General features: G+C 43.6%; 1 protein-coding gene across 1 annotated transcript in view; it reads right to left on the reverse strand.

Annotated features, from left to right (window-relative positions):
• The window catches only part of BCAM (basal cell adhesion molecule (Lutheran blood group)), a 136935-nt gene extending 118519 nt beyond the window's left edge, over positions 1–18416 (reverse strand). The window contains exon 1 of the mRNA XM_073602131.1: positions 18139–18416. Coding sequence (XP_073458232.1) covers positions 18139–18175 — 37 coding nt within the window. The 5' untranslated portion in view covers positions 18176–18416. The remainder of the gene's footprint in view (positions 1–18138) is intronic.
• Positions 18417–19157: the final 741 nt, after the last annotated feature.

Consider the following 19157-nt stretch of genomic DNA (forward strand, 5'->3'; position numbering starts at 1 on the left):
AATGGAGCCCTGGATAGCAGTAAAAAGGAGTCCCTCTCTGATTTAGTATGATAATATGTAATAAGTGAACTCATCCTTTAACCCCCATTCCCCAACTCTGACCTTTTCCACAACCTTTAAACTAAACTAATCCCTAACATAAAATGAATGCCTATAGCAGAGAAATCACCTTATTCTGCGTTCAGATGCCGCAACTATGACCTGCTGATGCACACAAAGTTCTTGTGTACAATGCATATCAATTCTAGGGTGACACTTCCCGGGTCTTTACATCTTGGAATCCAACATAATGACTAAATAGGAGGTCATGTTTCGTCCAGACAGAAGAAAATATAATGCAAAGGCAAAAGGCACAGAAGACATTTAGCCATATCAGACCTGTTTGGGCCTCTGAGAATAAATAAGCAAGCCATTCAAGGTCTTTAGCAGGTAGTCATTTTTCACTTGTTTCTTTTCTCTTTGCCTTTCTTTGTTTTGTCCAAGTGTTTGATATGCAATACCACCGCTGGTTAGTTTATTTCTTTTTTCTATGTTGAAATGTTAAAAAGGATTAAGAAGAAGAATGATGTGAAATGACCGAGGTTCACAACAGTCTCCTGTCTTTTATATCTATATAACGCCTATAATCTAAAGGCTAGCAAACTAGAAAATCCATGACGTGGCCTTTGAAAACTGATGGCAGAATCTGCAAATTTTTGTAGAAGTTGAAAGTTAAACCCACAAATTCTAACAGAACCGATGAATCTATCAACAGCTTATGAAGTAATTGAGGAAGATACTCATTAATAACTTTTTTACACCATTTTATTCGTAGAATTTTTTTTTTTTTTTTTTAACTCCATACCAGCCAATCTCAATCAGGTTTTAGTGAAACCTAGGGTTCCTCCAGAGGTTGCTAGGGGTTTCTTGACCAGTGGCTAATTGACTTCCCATTTGATGGTGTTTGCATAGTTCTTGGGCCAAAACTACTTGGCAAAGCCAGCTGCAAGACACCAATCATCCATTTAGTGGTCTGTTAGGGTGACATTCTGGCGACTACTGAAACCGGAGCATTCTTTCCTCTGGCCAAGATTCAGTAGAACCCTAGGTATCCAGAGGTTGCTTGGCGTTTCTTGACCAGTGGCTGATTAACCTGCCGTTTCATGGTGTCTGCATTGTTCTCAGCCCAACACCACTTGGCAAAGCAAGTTGTAAGACACCAATTATCTATATAGCAGGCTGTTAGGGTAACATTCTGGCCACCACTGAAACCGGGCATTCTTTCCACTGGAGTTCCTTGATACCTGAAAATGATTTCAAGGGTTCCTCTGGTCAAAAATGTTGAGAAAAGCCTCTCTATACAGATAGCAGATTATTGCTGTCATGTGCCATAAACGATGGAACCTGATTTACTGTCATGCTGGCCATAAATTAAGCAAGGCTGTGGAAATACCAACTAGCTTTTACAAAAATGGTTGAATAGGTCAAAGCCAAGCTACCATCAAAAGCTATAGTCATTGAACAGTTTTCATAGAAAAATTTGGTGCCAAGTTGCCTTGATCCATTCAGTTTATTTTTTGAAAAAATGTTTAGATGTGGTTGCTGTTGCTACAAAATTGCGGTGTTTATGACCATCGATAAGGGATTATTGTACTCTAGATTTATTATTTTCTCTAGCTTTCAAAATTAGCCCACAGGAGATGAACCTGGTGAACCCAACTGCTCGACAGCCATGTCAGATTTGGACGTACAAGTCAATATAGGCCACTCAGATTCTAATGACATCCATACAAGTGGTCAAAGACATTTCAATTGTGGATAGGCAACTGATTCGCTATCTCCTTAAATCTCTCAGTGACCCTGGTAGTGAGACTTCCTGCAAAGTTGTCCTATAAGGCTATGATGTCCACAACTGCTACAGTAGTTTGACCAAAATTGCAATTCAGGTAGCTAACATAGCCCACTCAGAAGGTATCATACAGGTGGCCGAAGCTATTTCAGTTTTGGATAAGCACCTCTGGGAACTGATTCACGTTTCAATGCCTCAAATCTCCCAGTGACCCCTGTAGTGAGACTTCCTGTATAAGTGTGCATCTCTGCTCCTGCTCCTCCCACTGGTCTATGAAGACCACAACTGCCATAGTAGTTTTGACTAAAAATGGTAACTCTATTGGGCATTTTTCTCTGTTGGTGGTTCAACGGAGCGATATAACTAGCAAAGCATCTTATTCTTTTCAGCAGGCATGTAAAAAACTTAAATATCAGTTATGGGCAGAGTTGACCTTTAATGTTAACCTCTACTATAAATGTTATAAAACTATCTCCAATTACTACATTTTCCAAGGTATAGCAAGGGCTTTCCCACTTAGCAAGGTCCAGGGTGTTGTAGGGGTAGCTAAGCCTTTGAGCATTGCCTTGTAGGCTGCAGATTGGTAGCAATCCCACATTGCCACAGACATTTTTGGGGGAATGGAAGGTCACAAGTGGCCTAGAGGGTTGTACAGTGAAACAAAAGTAGCGTTTATGCACTTTGTGGTGCACCTTGTTTCTTCACACCTAAATAAAATCTGAATTGAAGGTTTTTCCATGCTCTACCTGCAGGGATGTCAAACTGGCGGCTCTCCAGCTGTTATACAACTACAAGTCCCATCATGCCTCTACCTGTTCGAGTCATGCTAGTAACTGTCAGCCTTGCAATGCCTGAAGGGATTTATAGTTTTTTTTTAGTTTTTTTTTTGTTATTTTGTTTTTTTTTTTAAATAAAACGCCTTTTGTTGCATCCCATTGCTGCTGGTCTCCTGCAGCTTCTTTACAACCAGTTCCTGCCTACATGCACTCAAACGATGGCTGCATGGTATTTCTAATGTGGGTTTCCTGATGGTGACAACAGTGGACCAGCCTGGGTAAAGTGTGTTGAAATGTTCACTTGGGAAGCCTGTATGTTGGGATGACAACACAGGAGTACCACTGGGAGACAGGGATAGAGCATTGTCACCCTATAACAAAAAGGGTCTGAACAGAGATCAGGTATTATTTTAATGAAAGGTGCAGAAAAACGACTTTTATATTGACATTAACAAGTTAAACCTTATGTAAGATTTCAGTGATCGGGTTTACATCTACATTAAGTAGCACTTGTGCGATGCGGACCTCCCATTGCGGCAAAGTGGCTTAAGTGACTGCATCTTAACATTCCTGATGAAAGCGGGGGGGAATGAGCGGACATTGGGCGGATAATTCCTGGCAACAATGCCTCGGCGCTGCTGCCATGCCGCGTTCTATAGACTCAGCGAAGATTCCAAACTCCAGTGTGAGAGTGATTCACACCTGGCGGCATGAAGGCGGGGGCCTTGCCTCTCTTTGTTGTTGCAGAGAGGGGGGTTCTGTGTGCTGGGGAAGGGTGATGTTTTGCCATGTCTGGAATTTGGGAATTTGCTGTGAAATGACAGAGTACACAAAGCTTGTTCTAACCTGTTCATTGTGCACCCACCAGCCAAGCACAGGGACATCATTCTGTACAATAATCGTCAATTCCAGGCTTAGGCTAAATAAAAGACGACTCAAGGAATGTGCGAGTTCGTGTCCATCGTTGGTTTATTGCTTACACATTTTTAAGCAAAGGAATCCACCCAACAGGCAGACATCTCCAATCAAACCGATTTCTGGGATTGAACTTTTTTCTGTTGATGAACGCTCTTTAGACATATCCAATGATAATTAACCAAATCACATGCAGGCGCATTTCCCGTACCTGGAAGCTTCATTAATTGGTGTTGCCCAGGTGCATGTTATATGATTTCATCTGTAGAAATAGTCGTCATAGTACAGTGTTTCTCAATTCCAGTCCTCAAGGCGCACCAACAGGTCATGTTTTCAGGATTTCCCTCAGATGAAACATCTGTGGTAATTACTAAGGCTGGCCATACACTATACAATTTTCTAATTCAATTTCCTTTAGATTTACCTTCAACTATGTAGTACAAGGGCCTGCCTGACTGCATACACATTGAAAGTGCTTAGGTCTGACCTCATATTATATGGTTTTGGTAAATGTAAAGGAAAATCGAATAAGAAAATTGTATAATGTATGGCCAGCCTAAGGCAGTAAAACTGAACAAATCACCTGTGCAAAATAATGGAAAGCCTGAAAACATGACCTGTTGGTGCACCTTGAGGACTGGAATTGAGAAACACTGTCTTAGTATCTACAGCAGCCTCTCTCAACATTTTCCACATATGTGAACCGGCTCCATAGAGAGCCGGTCAAATTCCCCTGCTATTGCGAATTGGATGTGGGGGAATCCTCATCCAATTTGTAATGGTGTGAAGCCAGCCTCAGTGTGATGGTCAGTGGAAAGACCTGTGGTCATTGGGGAATTACCCCCTTACGGGTAGCTAAATAGATCAATGGTGTCAGTGGGAACGTATCTGAGAGGATAAATCGCTCCCTGCCCAAGTAACCTCTAGAGGAAGCCTAGAGTTCCATGGAACCCTGGTTGAGAAAACCTGCCCCAGAGGAGCACTTGAAATAATTTTCTCATCTCAGGGAACCCCTGGAAAGATTAGTCCACTGGGGTCATTGGGAAAATGCCCCTTATATTGGTGGTGTTAAGTGGGAAGCATGTCCCCCTTACAGAGTGGCCAGAATGACATGGTGTCAGTGGGAATATATCTGAGAGGCAGAAATTGCTGCTTGCTCAAGGAAACCCTAGCAACCTCTGGAGGAACCCTGGTTGAGAAACCCTGCCCTCAGTGTGATGGTCAGTGGAAAGAATGTTCCTTATTCCTGTGGTCATTGGGGAATTACCCCCTTACAGGTAGCTAAATAGATCAATGGTGTCAGTGGGAACGTATCTGAGAGGAGAAATCGCTCCCTGCCCAAGTAACCTCTAGAGGAAGCCTAGAGTTCCATGGAACCCTGGTTGAGAAACCCTGCCCCAGAGAATCCCCTGAAATAATTTTCTGGTCTCAGGGAACCCCTGGCAAGATTAGCCCAACAGGGGTCATTGGGAAAATGCCCCTTACATTGGTAGTGGGAAGAATGCCCCCATAATGACACCCTTGCAGTCATGGCGTTGGCTTTACCAAGAGGCAATGGACCTGAAACTACCCATGAACCATTAAATAGGAGGTCAGTTAGCCACAGTTTAAGGACTCTCCAGCCACCCCTGGAGGAACCCTGGTTGAGAATGGCTGATCTACAGAGCGATCACACAAAACTCTGTAATAGCGAATCAATCTGTAATCAAGTTAAAGAGCAAGCAGCTCCCAAATTTTGAATCGCTAGAAAATATATCAACTTTGACAAACCTCAAAGAATTAAAATGATAAATTTGAATCGTGATTGCTTGGATTTCTAAAATTATGTCATTTTCTGTGGAGTAACAACGCTAAGGGCTCATTTAGACTGGATTTTGGGGACAGGGATGCTCACATGCCACAGTTGCGATGCATTGCTTCACGCCCCAGGCAAAAACTATTGCTATTTTTGCATAGGGCAGGCAGTACGGCCCTCAAATCTGATGCTGAAATGGGGACACGCCGTAAACACCTCAAAAAATGCATGTGATGCATGCAGTTGCGGTGTGTTCATGCAGCATTTACAAGGCTAAGACAGGTGGTGAGGTGTGCCTCCTCACCGTCTCTCAAAAATCTCTGAAAAGTGATCCAAGCGCAGATCGCTTTTCAGAGGCGCAAGCACTTTAGACACAAGTCTAAAACTTAAAGCGGGGTTCCGGCCTCCCCCTTCAATAAGAGTCAGCAGCTACACATACTGTAGCTCCTGACTCTTAATATTAGGACAGTTACCTGTCCTGGAATCCAGCAATGTCTGCACCGCAGCCGATGTTTCCATCAACTATCGGGTGCTGCCGGCGCCGTTGCTGGTAAGGAAATCCTACCGTGAAGCCTTGAGGTTTTCCCCCTACTGCGCATGCGCGAAGTGCACTGCGCGCTCTTACTGGCCCAGCAGCAAGGAAAGGAGGAAGGAGGAGGAGGAGGAGGGGTTGAACTTCTGATGTACCTAGCCACAGTGAGGTCCGACGGAAGTGGGGACAGGGTAACTGTCAAAAACAGGTACCCGCTCACCCCTCCCCCAAAAAGGTGCCAAATGTGCCACCGGAGTGGGACAGAGACAGATAAGCAGAAGTTCCACTTTTGGGTGGAACTCCGCTTTAAGCTGGTTACACAGTTTTTTTTTTCATTCGACCAGTGGACAAGTGAGGAGGATGCAGAAATCTTCCCCACTGCGCTATTGTATTCTCACAATGGAGAATCCTCGCTATCAGAATGCACTGATCAGTGCTACAAGCCGATGATCGAAAAAGGTTTTCCAGCAGGAATGGTCGACAGAAGCTGATCTAATCATCAGCTCCCTGCTGTCAGAATACAATACTGCAGCAGAGGATTCCATCATCCACCTTAAACGTGTGGATGGGTTCTATTTGTTTTTTGTTTGTTATCAGCCAACTGGCTGATTAAAATTAAAAAACAATCAATCTATGGACAGCTTTTGCCTATGGAAAATATTTCTGTAGAAATGAGCAAATCTTTACTGATCTACTCTTTATATTCAAAGAATCAGCTACAGGTTTTTCCTTAATCATCAATGGGTACCGCCAAAGCTAGACATAGATGGAACAAACAGATTCCTCCCTCCACACAATCGAATCCTCTGCACTCAGACATTGACTGCACTGTCAGAATATATTGATTAGTGGCTGCAGTCTCTGATTGAAAAAACAATTCCAACAAGCTTGTTCAATAGAAGTCAATCAGTAAATCGATTTCTGTTGTGAGGGAGCAGCCAACACATGGTTCAAAATTCAGCTGGTCCCTACTAACCAGCTGAATTTCAAACCATCTATGGGCAGCTTTAGTCTATGGCTATGGGTAGCCTAAATGTGTCCATAAAACAAGCACATTTTGGCCAATTACAGATGTACCTGCCAATATTCAAGCTGTGGGAAGACCTGTTGGCACCTCTCTGTTGGACATTCTCATAGGTGTGCGCAGCCTATTACATTAGTGTGTGCGCCCCAAAGCTCAAACACACGTGTGCAGTAGGGCAGAGGACGGCGTCAGTAGGGCAGAGGACGGCGTCAGTAGAGCAGAGGACGGCGTCAGTAGAGCAGAGGAAGGCGTCAGTAGAGCAGACGACGGTGTCAGTAGGGCAGACGACGGTGTCAGTTGGAATGAGATTGGTGTCAGTAGTTTTTTTGTTATTTTTTACAATTACATTTTTTTATATACATTTGTTTTTTTTTTTTACAATTTGTTAGAACCCCCATTGAAGGGCTTTGGTGACATAGCCTCAGCTGTCACGTGGGTAGGGGCGTTCAGCAGGGGGAATCTTCGTCGCACAGGGTGATAAGGGTGTGCCCAGGCACCCCTGGCGCACCCTGTGTGCATGCCCATGGATATGCTTCAGTCTAAAAAATTTAGATCAAAAGGAGCCACTGTTTAGATATTCTGACAGACACAGGTGTCAGCTGTCAGAATACCATAGCCAGCAGGCTAGATTTCTCTACATGATGAATGGTCTGTCTTGTTCAACAAGACAAAGAGCTACATGCAACAGTCTATCAAACATCATTCACGTATCGGATAGCAGAACAGCAGATCTACTGCCTTATAATAAAAAGTGTATGGTGCTCAATAAAGCCACAATCCAGCAATTGAGCAATTATTCATATAAAAGATCATTATGGAAATCTGTACATTCACATCAGAGAAACCCACCTATGCTCATGGAAAAGGCGGAGGTGGAGGGGGACTATATAGACATCTCTGATGCCTGCATGCCTCAAGGGAAGACAACACAATGGGACAAAAAAGCCAACATATTCAATCAGTTCAGCTAGATCACTTCTGGAAAGGTATGTTGTATACAGCCCTAAAATATTTTCCCGACCGTATCCTGTGAATTTGATTCAAAGACTCTAGGCTCCCTAAATTCAAAAGGACATACCTGTAAAAAGAATAGGCACTGAACGTATCCTTCTAGCAGCCCATGTCTTGAAATGCTAACATGATGCTGGTCTATGTTGCTTCAAGTATTCAAATTGTCAGATGGGTCAAATGCCTGTTTCCCCCACCATACGCAGTGGTTCCTCCCATTGGCTCATACATCCTGTAGTGATGTTCAAGTCAATGGGAGGAACCACAGCGTGCAGCAGTTATTATTATTATACAGGATTTATATAACACCAGCAGTTTGCGCAGCGCTTTACAACATTGGGGGAGACAGTACAATTTCAATACAATTAAATACAGGAGGAATCAGAGGGCCCTGCTCGTTAGAGGGTCAAATGATACAAAAGGTAATAACTGTAGGGGGGGGGGTATTTACACCCAGGTGGTGTTGAATACCTGCACTGGCTGGGGAAAAATTGAAGTGGTTGTGAAGGAAGAAGGTTTTTTTTTTTAACCTTACTGCATTCTATGCATGAAGGTAAAAAACCTTCTGCGTGCAGCTCCTCCCGCAGCCCCCCAATACATACCTGAGCCAGATCTCGATCCAGCAATGTGAATGAGAGCCAAAGCTCTCACCCTCCTCATTGGCTCAGCTACAGCAGTGGAAGCCATTGGCTCCCGCTGATGTCAATCACAGCCAGTGATTAGGGAGTGGGAGGCAGGACCCAGCCTCATTTATGTGTTTCTTATGGACACACAGAGCGGGGCTTGGGAGCAAACAGGCATGAGTGTCCCCTTGGCAAACGGCTTGTTATGGGGGCACTCATCAGGGGGGAGGAGCCAGGAGTACTGGCGGGGGACCCAAGAAGAGGAGGATCGGGGCTGCTCTGTGCAAAACCACTGCACTGAGCAGGTAAGAATAACATGTTTGTTATAAATGCGCAAGCCTTTCATGACACGGGGTAAACAGAAAGGTAAGTATGGTCACTCCTTTTTTGTTGTTGTTTTGAACCTGTAGGACAAGGTCACATTAAAATGAAAGTCTACAGTAGAAAAATATTAGAACCGCTGTCAGGTTCTGACTGCTCTAGTAAAAAGTCTAATATAAGTGCCCAACCAATAATCCAAGAGTCCATCAGGGAGACAAGATGACAATAGTCACAAACAGTGATTGTGTAGCTTATCCAGGCAGTAGATTTCTATGTTGCCTGACTTAGCTACAACATCACAGTTTTTGACTACGATCATCTTGTTTCCCTGATGAAGGAGGAATGCTACCAGTCCCTGGAAAGTGTTGGACGTTCTACATCATCTTATTATGAACTAGTAATAATAATATGTTTCGGACTCTTGGATATCGGTCTGGCACTCTCATTTGACTGTGGATTCCAAACTCTGGGTCCCCCCCGTATCCTGTTTTCTAATGTGCTCCACAAACTTGACTGACCTTCTACAATCATGGGAAAAAGAGGAGAAGAAATCTCTCCAAAGTACGGAGAAACCCCACGTTTGGTAGTTATCCTCCAAGAAGGACATCTTTCAATAAGGTGATATTACCTCTACTACTGTCATGATGGTAAACATACACTTTGGATTTCCTCTTACTTTCCATCCTAGAGACAATGGTCACAAGGTGACCAGACAGAGGTTTAAACTCTTCCCTACAATAGTAAAATAAGGAAAAAGAAGTTTGGCCAGAGTTCTAAGTTGAGGTCAACATCCAGCCACACCAAGGGAAAGATATAAATACACAAAAATACTGCGTTATTGTTTTATTATTTCCATATTTGTGTGAAAGGTGTTGGGGGGGGAAGGGGTCTACCTCCATTCATTCCTAATACAAAAGCCGTCAAAATTCAAACTATGGCTGGTCCTTCGGGCATCACCCGGCTTAAAAAATCAACCGAGTCCGGTGAAAATCAATCAGATGCCATCGCTGTTTGGCAATGTCATTGAATTCAGGCAGCCACCAGTGCCATGGCCACCCGAATACAATAGAAATTCCTTCAGCCACGCTCCTAGCATGGATGGGGGGAATCAAATGATTTTCTTTTATGAGCTGAACAACCAAAATTTGAGCCATCTATGCCCAGATCTAGGAAACGTATTGTCTTTAAAATCACCTCTTTACTTTAGTAAACTCACTCATGGTACCTAAAAAGCACAAAGAAAGACTGTCCAATGCAGCTCCAATTTCGTCTGATTCCCGCTGAATTGACCGAAATTAGATCCATGGGTGCCGCTGCCAACACCACTTGGCTTGACGAAAGTTGATTGTTCAATGGACTTTTGTCAAAGGAGCCTGCTGGAAAATGACTGGCCGAACAGTGACTGCATCCAATCAAATGTGGCTACTGTTCGGGTAGCCTGACTGCCACAAGTGCTGGTTGTTAGAATACAATAGCCAGCAGGGGGGCATTTGTCCATCCCTGCGGTTTAGTGTGGATGGAGAAATCTATGCTGTATGGCCAACCTAAATCCTGTATAAGGGCTGGTTTACACCACTCCAGATCCGCTCCAGTGCATTTTTGATGCATTTTCAGATGCATTCCAGATGCTTTTTTTTTTTTAAAAATGTTCCTGTTTTTATCCACTGTACTGGAGTCTGGTGCGTTTTTGATGTGTTCCAGTGCATTTTTTATGCGTTTTACCACGTTCCAGTACAGTCTAGTGCAGGAAAAATGCAGCATGTTCTACTCTTTTTTTTTTTATCTGGAATTGGAACGTCCTTGTACTGACTGCACTGGTGTGAACTATATCATTGGAAACCATATAACCCAGGGATATGCAATTAGCGGACCTCCAGCTGATGCAAAACTACAAGTCCCATCATGCCTCTGCCTCTGGGTGTCATGCTTGTGGCTGTCAGCCCGGGTTCACACCTATGCGAATTAGAGGTGCGTTTCCGCACCTCTAATTCGCATAGCAGGAGAATGTGACTGGCTCCCTATGGAGCCGGTTCACATATCTCCGGGGCGGCTGCGGTGCGCACTGCACAAAAACGCTGTGCGTCTTTGGCTGCGTTTCAGGGCCGAATTCAGGCATAGAATCGGCCCTGATTCGTCCCTGAAACGGTGAACAGGGACGCACAGCGCTCCTGTGCGGTGCGCAGCATATTATGGTGTGAACCCGGGCTCAGAGTTTTGCAGTTCCGCAACAGCTTGGAGGTCCGCTAATTGCATATCCCTGATATAACCCATTTTCTATAAGTTTTTGATGCAGAAAAAATGCACTGGACTGCATGTGGTGTAAACTGACCCTACGAGAAATAAGGTGACCTCAATTTCCAAACTCTTTCTGAAAATGCTACCTACCTGAGGGGCCAGAGGGTCGGCATGAGAGCCAGTCAAGCAGCACATTTTGGGAGCGATCAATAAGAACAACTCCCATTTTTATGACAGGTTCCCTTCAACAATTTACCTGCAAACTCACTATTTAAATGCAGGAGATGCTGTTAAAAAAAAATAAAGACAGCTAAATCCAAGAATGATGGAAATGAGTGTGACCCCCCGGGGACCTGTCTAATTTGCCTGCACTGTAAATCCCCCAGGCAGGAATCTTTAGCAGGCAGCAAATACTGAGTAATTGGCAATATGTGTACTAGTGGGGGAAGAAACCTGTACTTTAGTCTTCAGACACCCAGGAGGCTGGAGGGGAGGATTCAGGGCACGTTCTGGGTGATCTTCATGCAATCTTTGGAGCTTGGTGCAGAAAATGTGTGCCGAGCCGGAGGGCCCAATATAGATAAGTGCTTGGTGCAGCATTTACCTTGCTTTAAATTGAATGCAGGATGGTGTCAGTGCATGCTGACTCTGCAATCCTTGTTCATGTCAACCGCTCACCCCAGTGGGGCCCTATGCTAGTGTTAGTGTCAGAACACAAGGGATGGCAATTTGAGCACTAAGGAACTACAAGATCCAGCATGCCCTGCCAGACAAATCTGAGGCTAGGTTTGCAGAGCAGGAGAACTGCCGGATACTCCGGTTTCCTCCCACACTCCAAAGACATGTTGGTAGGTTAATTGGCTTCTGTCTAAACTGGCACTAATATACACTATCTTGTCAAAAGTATTGGGACACTTGCCTTCACATCAACTTTAATGCCATCCCAGTCTTCGTCCATAGGGTTCAATATTGAGTTGGCCCACCCTTTGCAGCTATAACAGCTTCAGCTCTTCTGGGAAGGCTGTCCACAAGGTTTGGGATGAATCAGAGCGGAGACTGTGAGCCAGGTCTTCTCATCCAACATCAGTGCCTGACCTCACAAATGTGCTTCTGGAAGAATGGTCAAACATTCCCATAGACACACTCCTAAACCTTGTGGACAGCCTTCCCAGAAGAGTTGAAGCTGTTATAGGCTGCAAAGGGTGTGCCAACTCAATATTGAACCCTATGGACTATGACTGGGATACCATTAATGTTCATGTGCATCCTATATATATATAAATATTATAATATATGTAATACAGTAAAACCTTGGTTTGAGAGTAACTTGGTTTGAGAGCGACAAGCAAAATTTTTAAATAAATTTTGACCTGATATACAAGCAATGTCTTGATATACAAGTAGCGTCATGTCTCAACTGAGTATAAAAGAGAAGAGAGGTGCCTCTAAGTGTAGCAATATGGTTACATTTAATGAAGGTACAACATTTAGCAACTCACATGGTGAATGGCGGAAGACGGTCTGTGTGGACAGCTTTGCCCCGGATGCCTGCATACTGAGGGTCGGTTCACACTAGAACGACTTGTCAGGCGACCTAGCCGCCTCACAAGTAGCGTCCCGTTCTGTACAATGGAACCGTTCTAATCAGAGCGACGCAAGTCGCTCCGACTTAGAAAAAGGTTCCTGTACTACTTTGGGGGCGACTTGCATAGACTTCTATATAGAAGTCGTTTTGCAAGTCGCCGCCCCTGTCGTGTCCAGGTCGCCTGAGGCAGTCGCGCTGCAAGTCGCGCTGCCTCAGTGTGAACCGGGGCTTAGATGTGCCAGTTTTAATCATCAACCATGTGAGTTGCTAAATGTTGTACCTTCTTTAAATGTAACCATATTGCTACACTTAGAGGCGCCTCTCATCTCTTTTATACTTCGTAGCTCCTGATGGATTTTGCTTCTAATCCCCTTGTGGAGGCTTCCATTTGTGGATGGACATTTTTTGGTTACACGACCATCACATTGCTATAATCTTTTTATATGGACTATAAACTGAAGAACTTACGAATAAATGGTTGTGGAACAAATCATTTGAGTTTCCATTTTTTCTTATGGGGAAATTCGCTTTGATATTCAAGTGCTTTGGATTACAAGCATGTTTCCGGAACAAATTATGCTCACAATCTGTCAGGAGAATAATCCTTCCAGTCACTTCGGTCGTGTTCCTGCTTGAATGCGTGGAGGAACGGCGCTCCAGCACATGTGCATCCGCGGCCCGGCACTCCGGGGCACGCGCCCAACGTGACCCTTGGGCTGGCCTATAAAAGTTGCTCTTGTGCTCAGACAAATTGCTGGTTTGTCTTCAGCTTCCTGTTATACTTTGATCCTGTACCTGATTGCCTGCTGTGACCCGGATTGACCTTGACTCTTCTGCTCTTCTCCTGGACCTGACCCTAGGCCTGTTTAACGGATTCCGCTTGTCTCCTGTGTTTGACCCTCTGCCTGTGACCCGGACCTGCCTCCTTTCTCCTTGCCTTGATCTTCTGCTTGTGACCTGGACTTGACTTGTGTCTCCCAGAAACCATACCTCAGCCTGTGATTGAATTTACAGCTCTTCTGTGTTTGACCCCCAGCCTGGTTCTGGTCTGTTTACTCTTCTTCAGCAAGTCATCCCGTCTGCCAGTCTCTGCACAGCTGCTCATCCCTACGAGGACTACCACACAAGTCTACTCCTGTCTACTGGGTAGTCTGTGCCTCTTTGTGACATCCATTCCCTGTGCCACCTCCAGGGGGCGGGCTGCGCTTAGTCGCAAGGGTGAACCGCTCTCGGCATCTCAGCCTCGGTAAGTACTTCTCTGACACAATCCAAGGTTTTACTGTATATATATATATATATATTTGGGCGGCACAGTGGCGCAGTGGGTAGCACTCTCGCCTAGCAGTAAGAAGGGTCGCTGGTTCGAATCCCGACCACGACACTACCTGCCTGGAGTTTGCATGTTCTCCCTGTGTCTGCGTGGGTTTCCTCCGGGTACTCCGGTTTCCTCCCACACTCCAAAGACATGCTGGTAGGTTAATTGGATCCTGTCTAAATCAGCCCTAGTATAGGTATGAATGTGAGTTAGGGACCTTAGATTGTAAGCTCCTTGAGGGTATAGGGACTGATGTGAATGTATAATATATATATGTAAAGCGCTGCGTAAATTGACGGCGCTATATAAGTACCTGAAATAAATAAATAAAAATATATATAACTGCATAAATTGTCGGCACTATATAAATACTTGTAATAATAAATAATCTCAGTCCACTGAATTCAGGTCTTTCTACACTTTATGAATGTAATCATTGCATAATATTGTTAAACAAGCCCCGCGCTCCTTAATTGTGTCTGGTAAAAGCAAACGGCGCCACTTTACAACGCGGAGTCCAATTCTCAAGAGTTTCGCTAAAATGAAGCGTGGAGATGGTTACTTAGAAGATGTGAATCACACAGCAGGGAAGATTAAAGGAATTTAAGATTTACTGCCTGGATGATCGAGCAAAGGGATATTTACAACTTTCACAAGCATGTTCGGGCAAAGACATACTACACCCTCAGGAGTGGAGGGACTACAAATCCCAGCATGGCCTCCCAGAATATGCCTGAATTGGTGGTTGTCAACTGGAACACTTCAAGTCCAACCATGATGGGTAGACTATTTAAATTTAGGTAAAGGATGGCAGTTTGTATTTTTAAGGGATTCCGGTGATGAGAGCTTGAGTTTGGGTCCACCCAACCTAAAGTTATGGTGATGAGTCTTCCCTTCCCAATTGGATTTTTTTCATTTATTTAAATATGATGATTAAAGCAGCAGAAGGACTTTGAGATGTCAGAAGCAGATTCAATAACTACAGAAGGGAGAGTTTTCATCTACTAAAAAAAAAAAAAAAAAAAAAAAAAAACAGAAAAATGAGTTTTGGGTGTACTGGTCCTTTAAGCGTTGAGTACAGTAGGAGCTTACACGCGTAAGATAACAAGCACAAAAAAAGAAATGCCCAGTGCTGCTTGCTCCAAATCTCACGCCTGGCAGAAGATTTTGGTCACCTAACCTTGTGAAAAACAGAATTCAGGAAGAGGTGATTAAAGTCAGCGACGGCTCTTGAAATCACCAATGTCACTCGCCGATCAGTTGACAGATTGATCGATTCCTCCATCCAAGCTAAACAGCACAGACAGAGGAATGCCCACTACCAGCTATTGTATTCTGATTGGATGCAGGCACTGACTGGCCATTTTTCTACTGGCTCCCCCAACAAAAGTGAATTAAGGTTGACTTTTGTCAAGTCGGGTGGTGCCGAAAGGGCCAATCAAAGCTCTAATTTCAGCCAATTCAGCAAGAATCTGCCAAAATTTGAACTGCATATGCCATCAAATAAAATACACTATATTGTCAAAAGTATTGGGACACCTGCCTTTACACACACGCAACCTTTAATGTCATCCCAGTCTTATTCCGCCTACACACGATCGCACATTCCGACAACAAAATCCAATTTTTTTCCGACGGATGTTGGCTCAAACTTGTCTTGCATACACACGGTCACACAAATGTTGTCGGAAATTCTGAACGTCAAGAACGCGGTGACGTACAACACATACAACGAGCCGAGAATAATGAAGTTCAATAGCCAGTGTGGCTCTTCTGCTTGATTCCGAGCATGCGTGGAATTTTGTGCGTCGGAATTAGGTACACACGATCGTAATTTACGACAACGGATTTTGTTGTCAGAAAATGTGAGATCCAGATCTCAAATTTTGTTTTTCGGAAACTCCAACGGAAAATGTCCGATGGAGCCTACACACGGTCGGATTTTCCTGACAACAAGCTCCTATCGAACATTTCCCGTTGGAAAATCCGACCGTGTGTACATGGCATTAGTCCGTAGGGTTCAATATTGAGTTGGCCCACCCTTTGCAGCTATAACAGCTTCAACTCTTCTGGGAAGGCTGTCCACAAGGTTTAGGAGTGTGTCTATGGGAATGTTTGACCATTCTTCCAGAAGCGCAATTGTAAGGTCAGGCACTGATGTGAACAAGAAAGACATGGATGAGTGAGTTTGGGGTGGAGCAACTTGACTGGCCTGCACAGAGTCCTGACCTCAACCCGATGTGGACAGCCTTCCCAGAAGAGTTGAAGCTGTTATAGCTGCAAAGGGTGAGCCAACTCAATATTGAACCACCTTACAGACCAAGACTGGGATGCCATTAACCCAATCACAACCAGGTTTCACTAAAAGTGCCGGTTGGGTGGTATGGGTTACCATGCTTTGCACCTCATTAATACTGCTGGTACTACCCTACTTGGGTTATTAGAACAACCTAAATTAGACACCACATCGAACCATAATAGGAATTTTATTAGAGCAACCTGCCAACACAGCTGGTACACGTTATTCCAGGAGGAGAAGCCAGAGGACCATCACAACAGACAAAATAATCAATAATGAATGGAAAAGAATGCGGTGATTAATATGGGTCCCATGAGGCTGGAACATCAAGGCTGCATGTGCGGAAAGTGGTAATTGTACTCAGAGTGGTAGCGCTGGCATCTGGGCACCGTGACGAAGCATTCCGCTGGAAATGTATTCACAGAATGTGACACAACTGTACCAAGACACATGTCAGCTATAGATAACTCTACTATCAGCCTTTGAAAAAAACAGATCTTAAATGTGGTAAGACCACACCCCTTGGCACACATCCACAGCACATAAGAAATAAAAATATTATAATATATATATATATATATATATATATATATATATATATCACACACAAATATATACAGTCACACACACATTTGTATCTTTCATATTATGGACCAGCAAGTCAAAAATCAGCTCAATGACAATTCAGCCCTCTGAAGATCTACAGTGAAGACAACATGTCACTCTTCTAAATAGACTTCTATGGCAGAAACACCACCAGATGTGGAAGGAAATCCCTTTCCATTTACCTGATATACCAGAATAATTCATAGGGGGCTGCTGGGTAGTTAAGACTTTATTCCATTTAGATGGGATGGATATGTTGGTAGACTGGATGGATGGATGGACAGACAAATGGATTGGATGGATGGATGGATTATGGTTAGATGGAGAGGATGGATGAGTATTTGAATATTATTCTGGATGGACAGGTATTTAGATGTTATTCCACTTTGATTACATGGATGGATGGACAGAGTGGTGGATGGATGGACAAACTGATGGATGGATGGATAAATGGACAGACTGGTGGATGGATAGATGGATGGACAGACTGGTGGATGGATGGATGGATGGATGGATGGACAGACTGGTAGATGGATGGAAAGACTGGTGGATGGATAGATGGATGGATGGATGGATGGATGGACGGATGGACAGACTGGTAGATGGATGGATGGACAGACTGGTGGATGGATGGATGGATGGATGGATGGATGGATGGATGGACAGACAGACTGGTAGATGGATGGAAAGACTGGTGGATGGATGGATGGATGGATGGATGGACGGATGGACAGACAGACTGGTGGATGGATGGGTATTTGTATGTTAGTCCACTTAGATGAGATGGATAAGTATTCAGATGTTATGATGGATGGGTATTAAGATGTCATTCTACTGATGAAATTGAGGGATGGACGGATGGATGGATTGGGGGGGGGGAGATGGGGAATGGATAAACATCTGTGCAATTAGAGAAGATATATAAACAGTCTGGAAAGAAGAGAAGAGAAGAGAAGAGAAGAGAAGAGAAGAGAAGAGAAGAGAAGAGAAGAGAAGAGATCTAGAATAGGAGATATACATCCAGCAGATGGAGTAGAGATTATAGAAAGATACAGAGACTAATAAAGTGAGACCAATCAGAGAGGATAGATAGATAGATAGATAGATAGATAGATAGATAGATAGATAGATAGATAGATAGATAGATAGATAGATAGATAGATATTATAAGGATAAGAGTCCCAGCCATTCTATTATTCCCGATCCCCCCATACACACACAGATGGGGGTCCCGGTGACACAGACAGGACAATTGGTATCGGACATGGTCACTCACCTGGCAGCAGAGCTGCGATGAGAAGCAGAACCTCCATGGTGGTCTCCCCCGGTCCTGGTGTGGGGGGGGGGTGCGGGGTGTCCGGGGTAGGAGGGAGTCCTGGGGGGGGTGATCTGGGGGACCAGCAGGTGTCCCGGGGCCGGGCTTGTGTGATTGTCCCCCCGAGCTGTCCCGGGTGTTGTCCTGGGCTCTGTCCCCCTTGTCCCGGCTGTGCTGGTGCAGAGATGACTGGAGATCTCCGCTGCAGTCCCGGCTAGAGAATAAAAGGGACAGAGAGAGGAGACTCCTCCACGGGATGCGGGACCGCCCACTAATACATAATAGACCGCTCCCTTCAATAGGGACCACACCCCTCTACTGAATATTAATCACACGCCCCGCCCACTCCGATACCACTGTACATGATTATATTATTATATTCTTTTTACATAAATATATAGCATTGTTTATATCGTTTTATTTTAACAAACAAATATTGCTCCAACTCACTTAAACCACTGCACTGGGTATGATTCGATTAGAATTAAAATACTAACAATCACAATTTAGAAATAGAATATATTTATTGTAACAAAAAAAAATAAAATAAAACTGCTCCCATTGACACCAGTGCTCTGTGTATGATTGTATTATCATCATCATTTTTATTATTATTATTAATAATAATCATTCATTTTTATATTTTGTTTGTGTTCATCTTTTTAGTTAACGCAACAACACGTTTTATAAGATGTATTATGTATTGTTATTATTACTATAATTATTATTGTGATTATATATTTTATGAATTGTAATAAACAATACCCTCCCTGACACCAGTACACTTCCTATATGTTTTATTATTATTTTATTATTATTATATCATTTCAAATTTTTACATGATCTTATGTGTTGTAATAAATGAATACCACTCCCACTGACACCAATGGACTTCTTATATAAAAAATAATAATACTAATAATAATATCATATGTGTATTATTTATATATTCATATACATTGGTAAATACAATAATGAAA

This window comes from Aquarana catesbeiana, linkage group LG10 (genome assembly GCF_042186555.1).
Source record: "Aquarana catesbeiana isolate 2022-GZ linkage group LG10, ASM4218655v1, whole genome shotgun sequence".
NCBI lineage: Eukaryota > Metazoa > Chordata > Amphibia > Anura > Ranidae > Aquarana > Aquarana catesbeiana.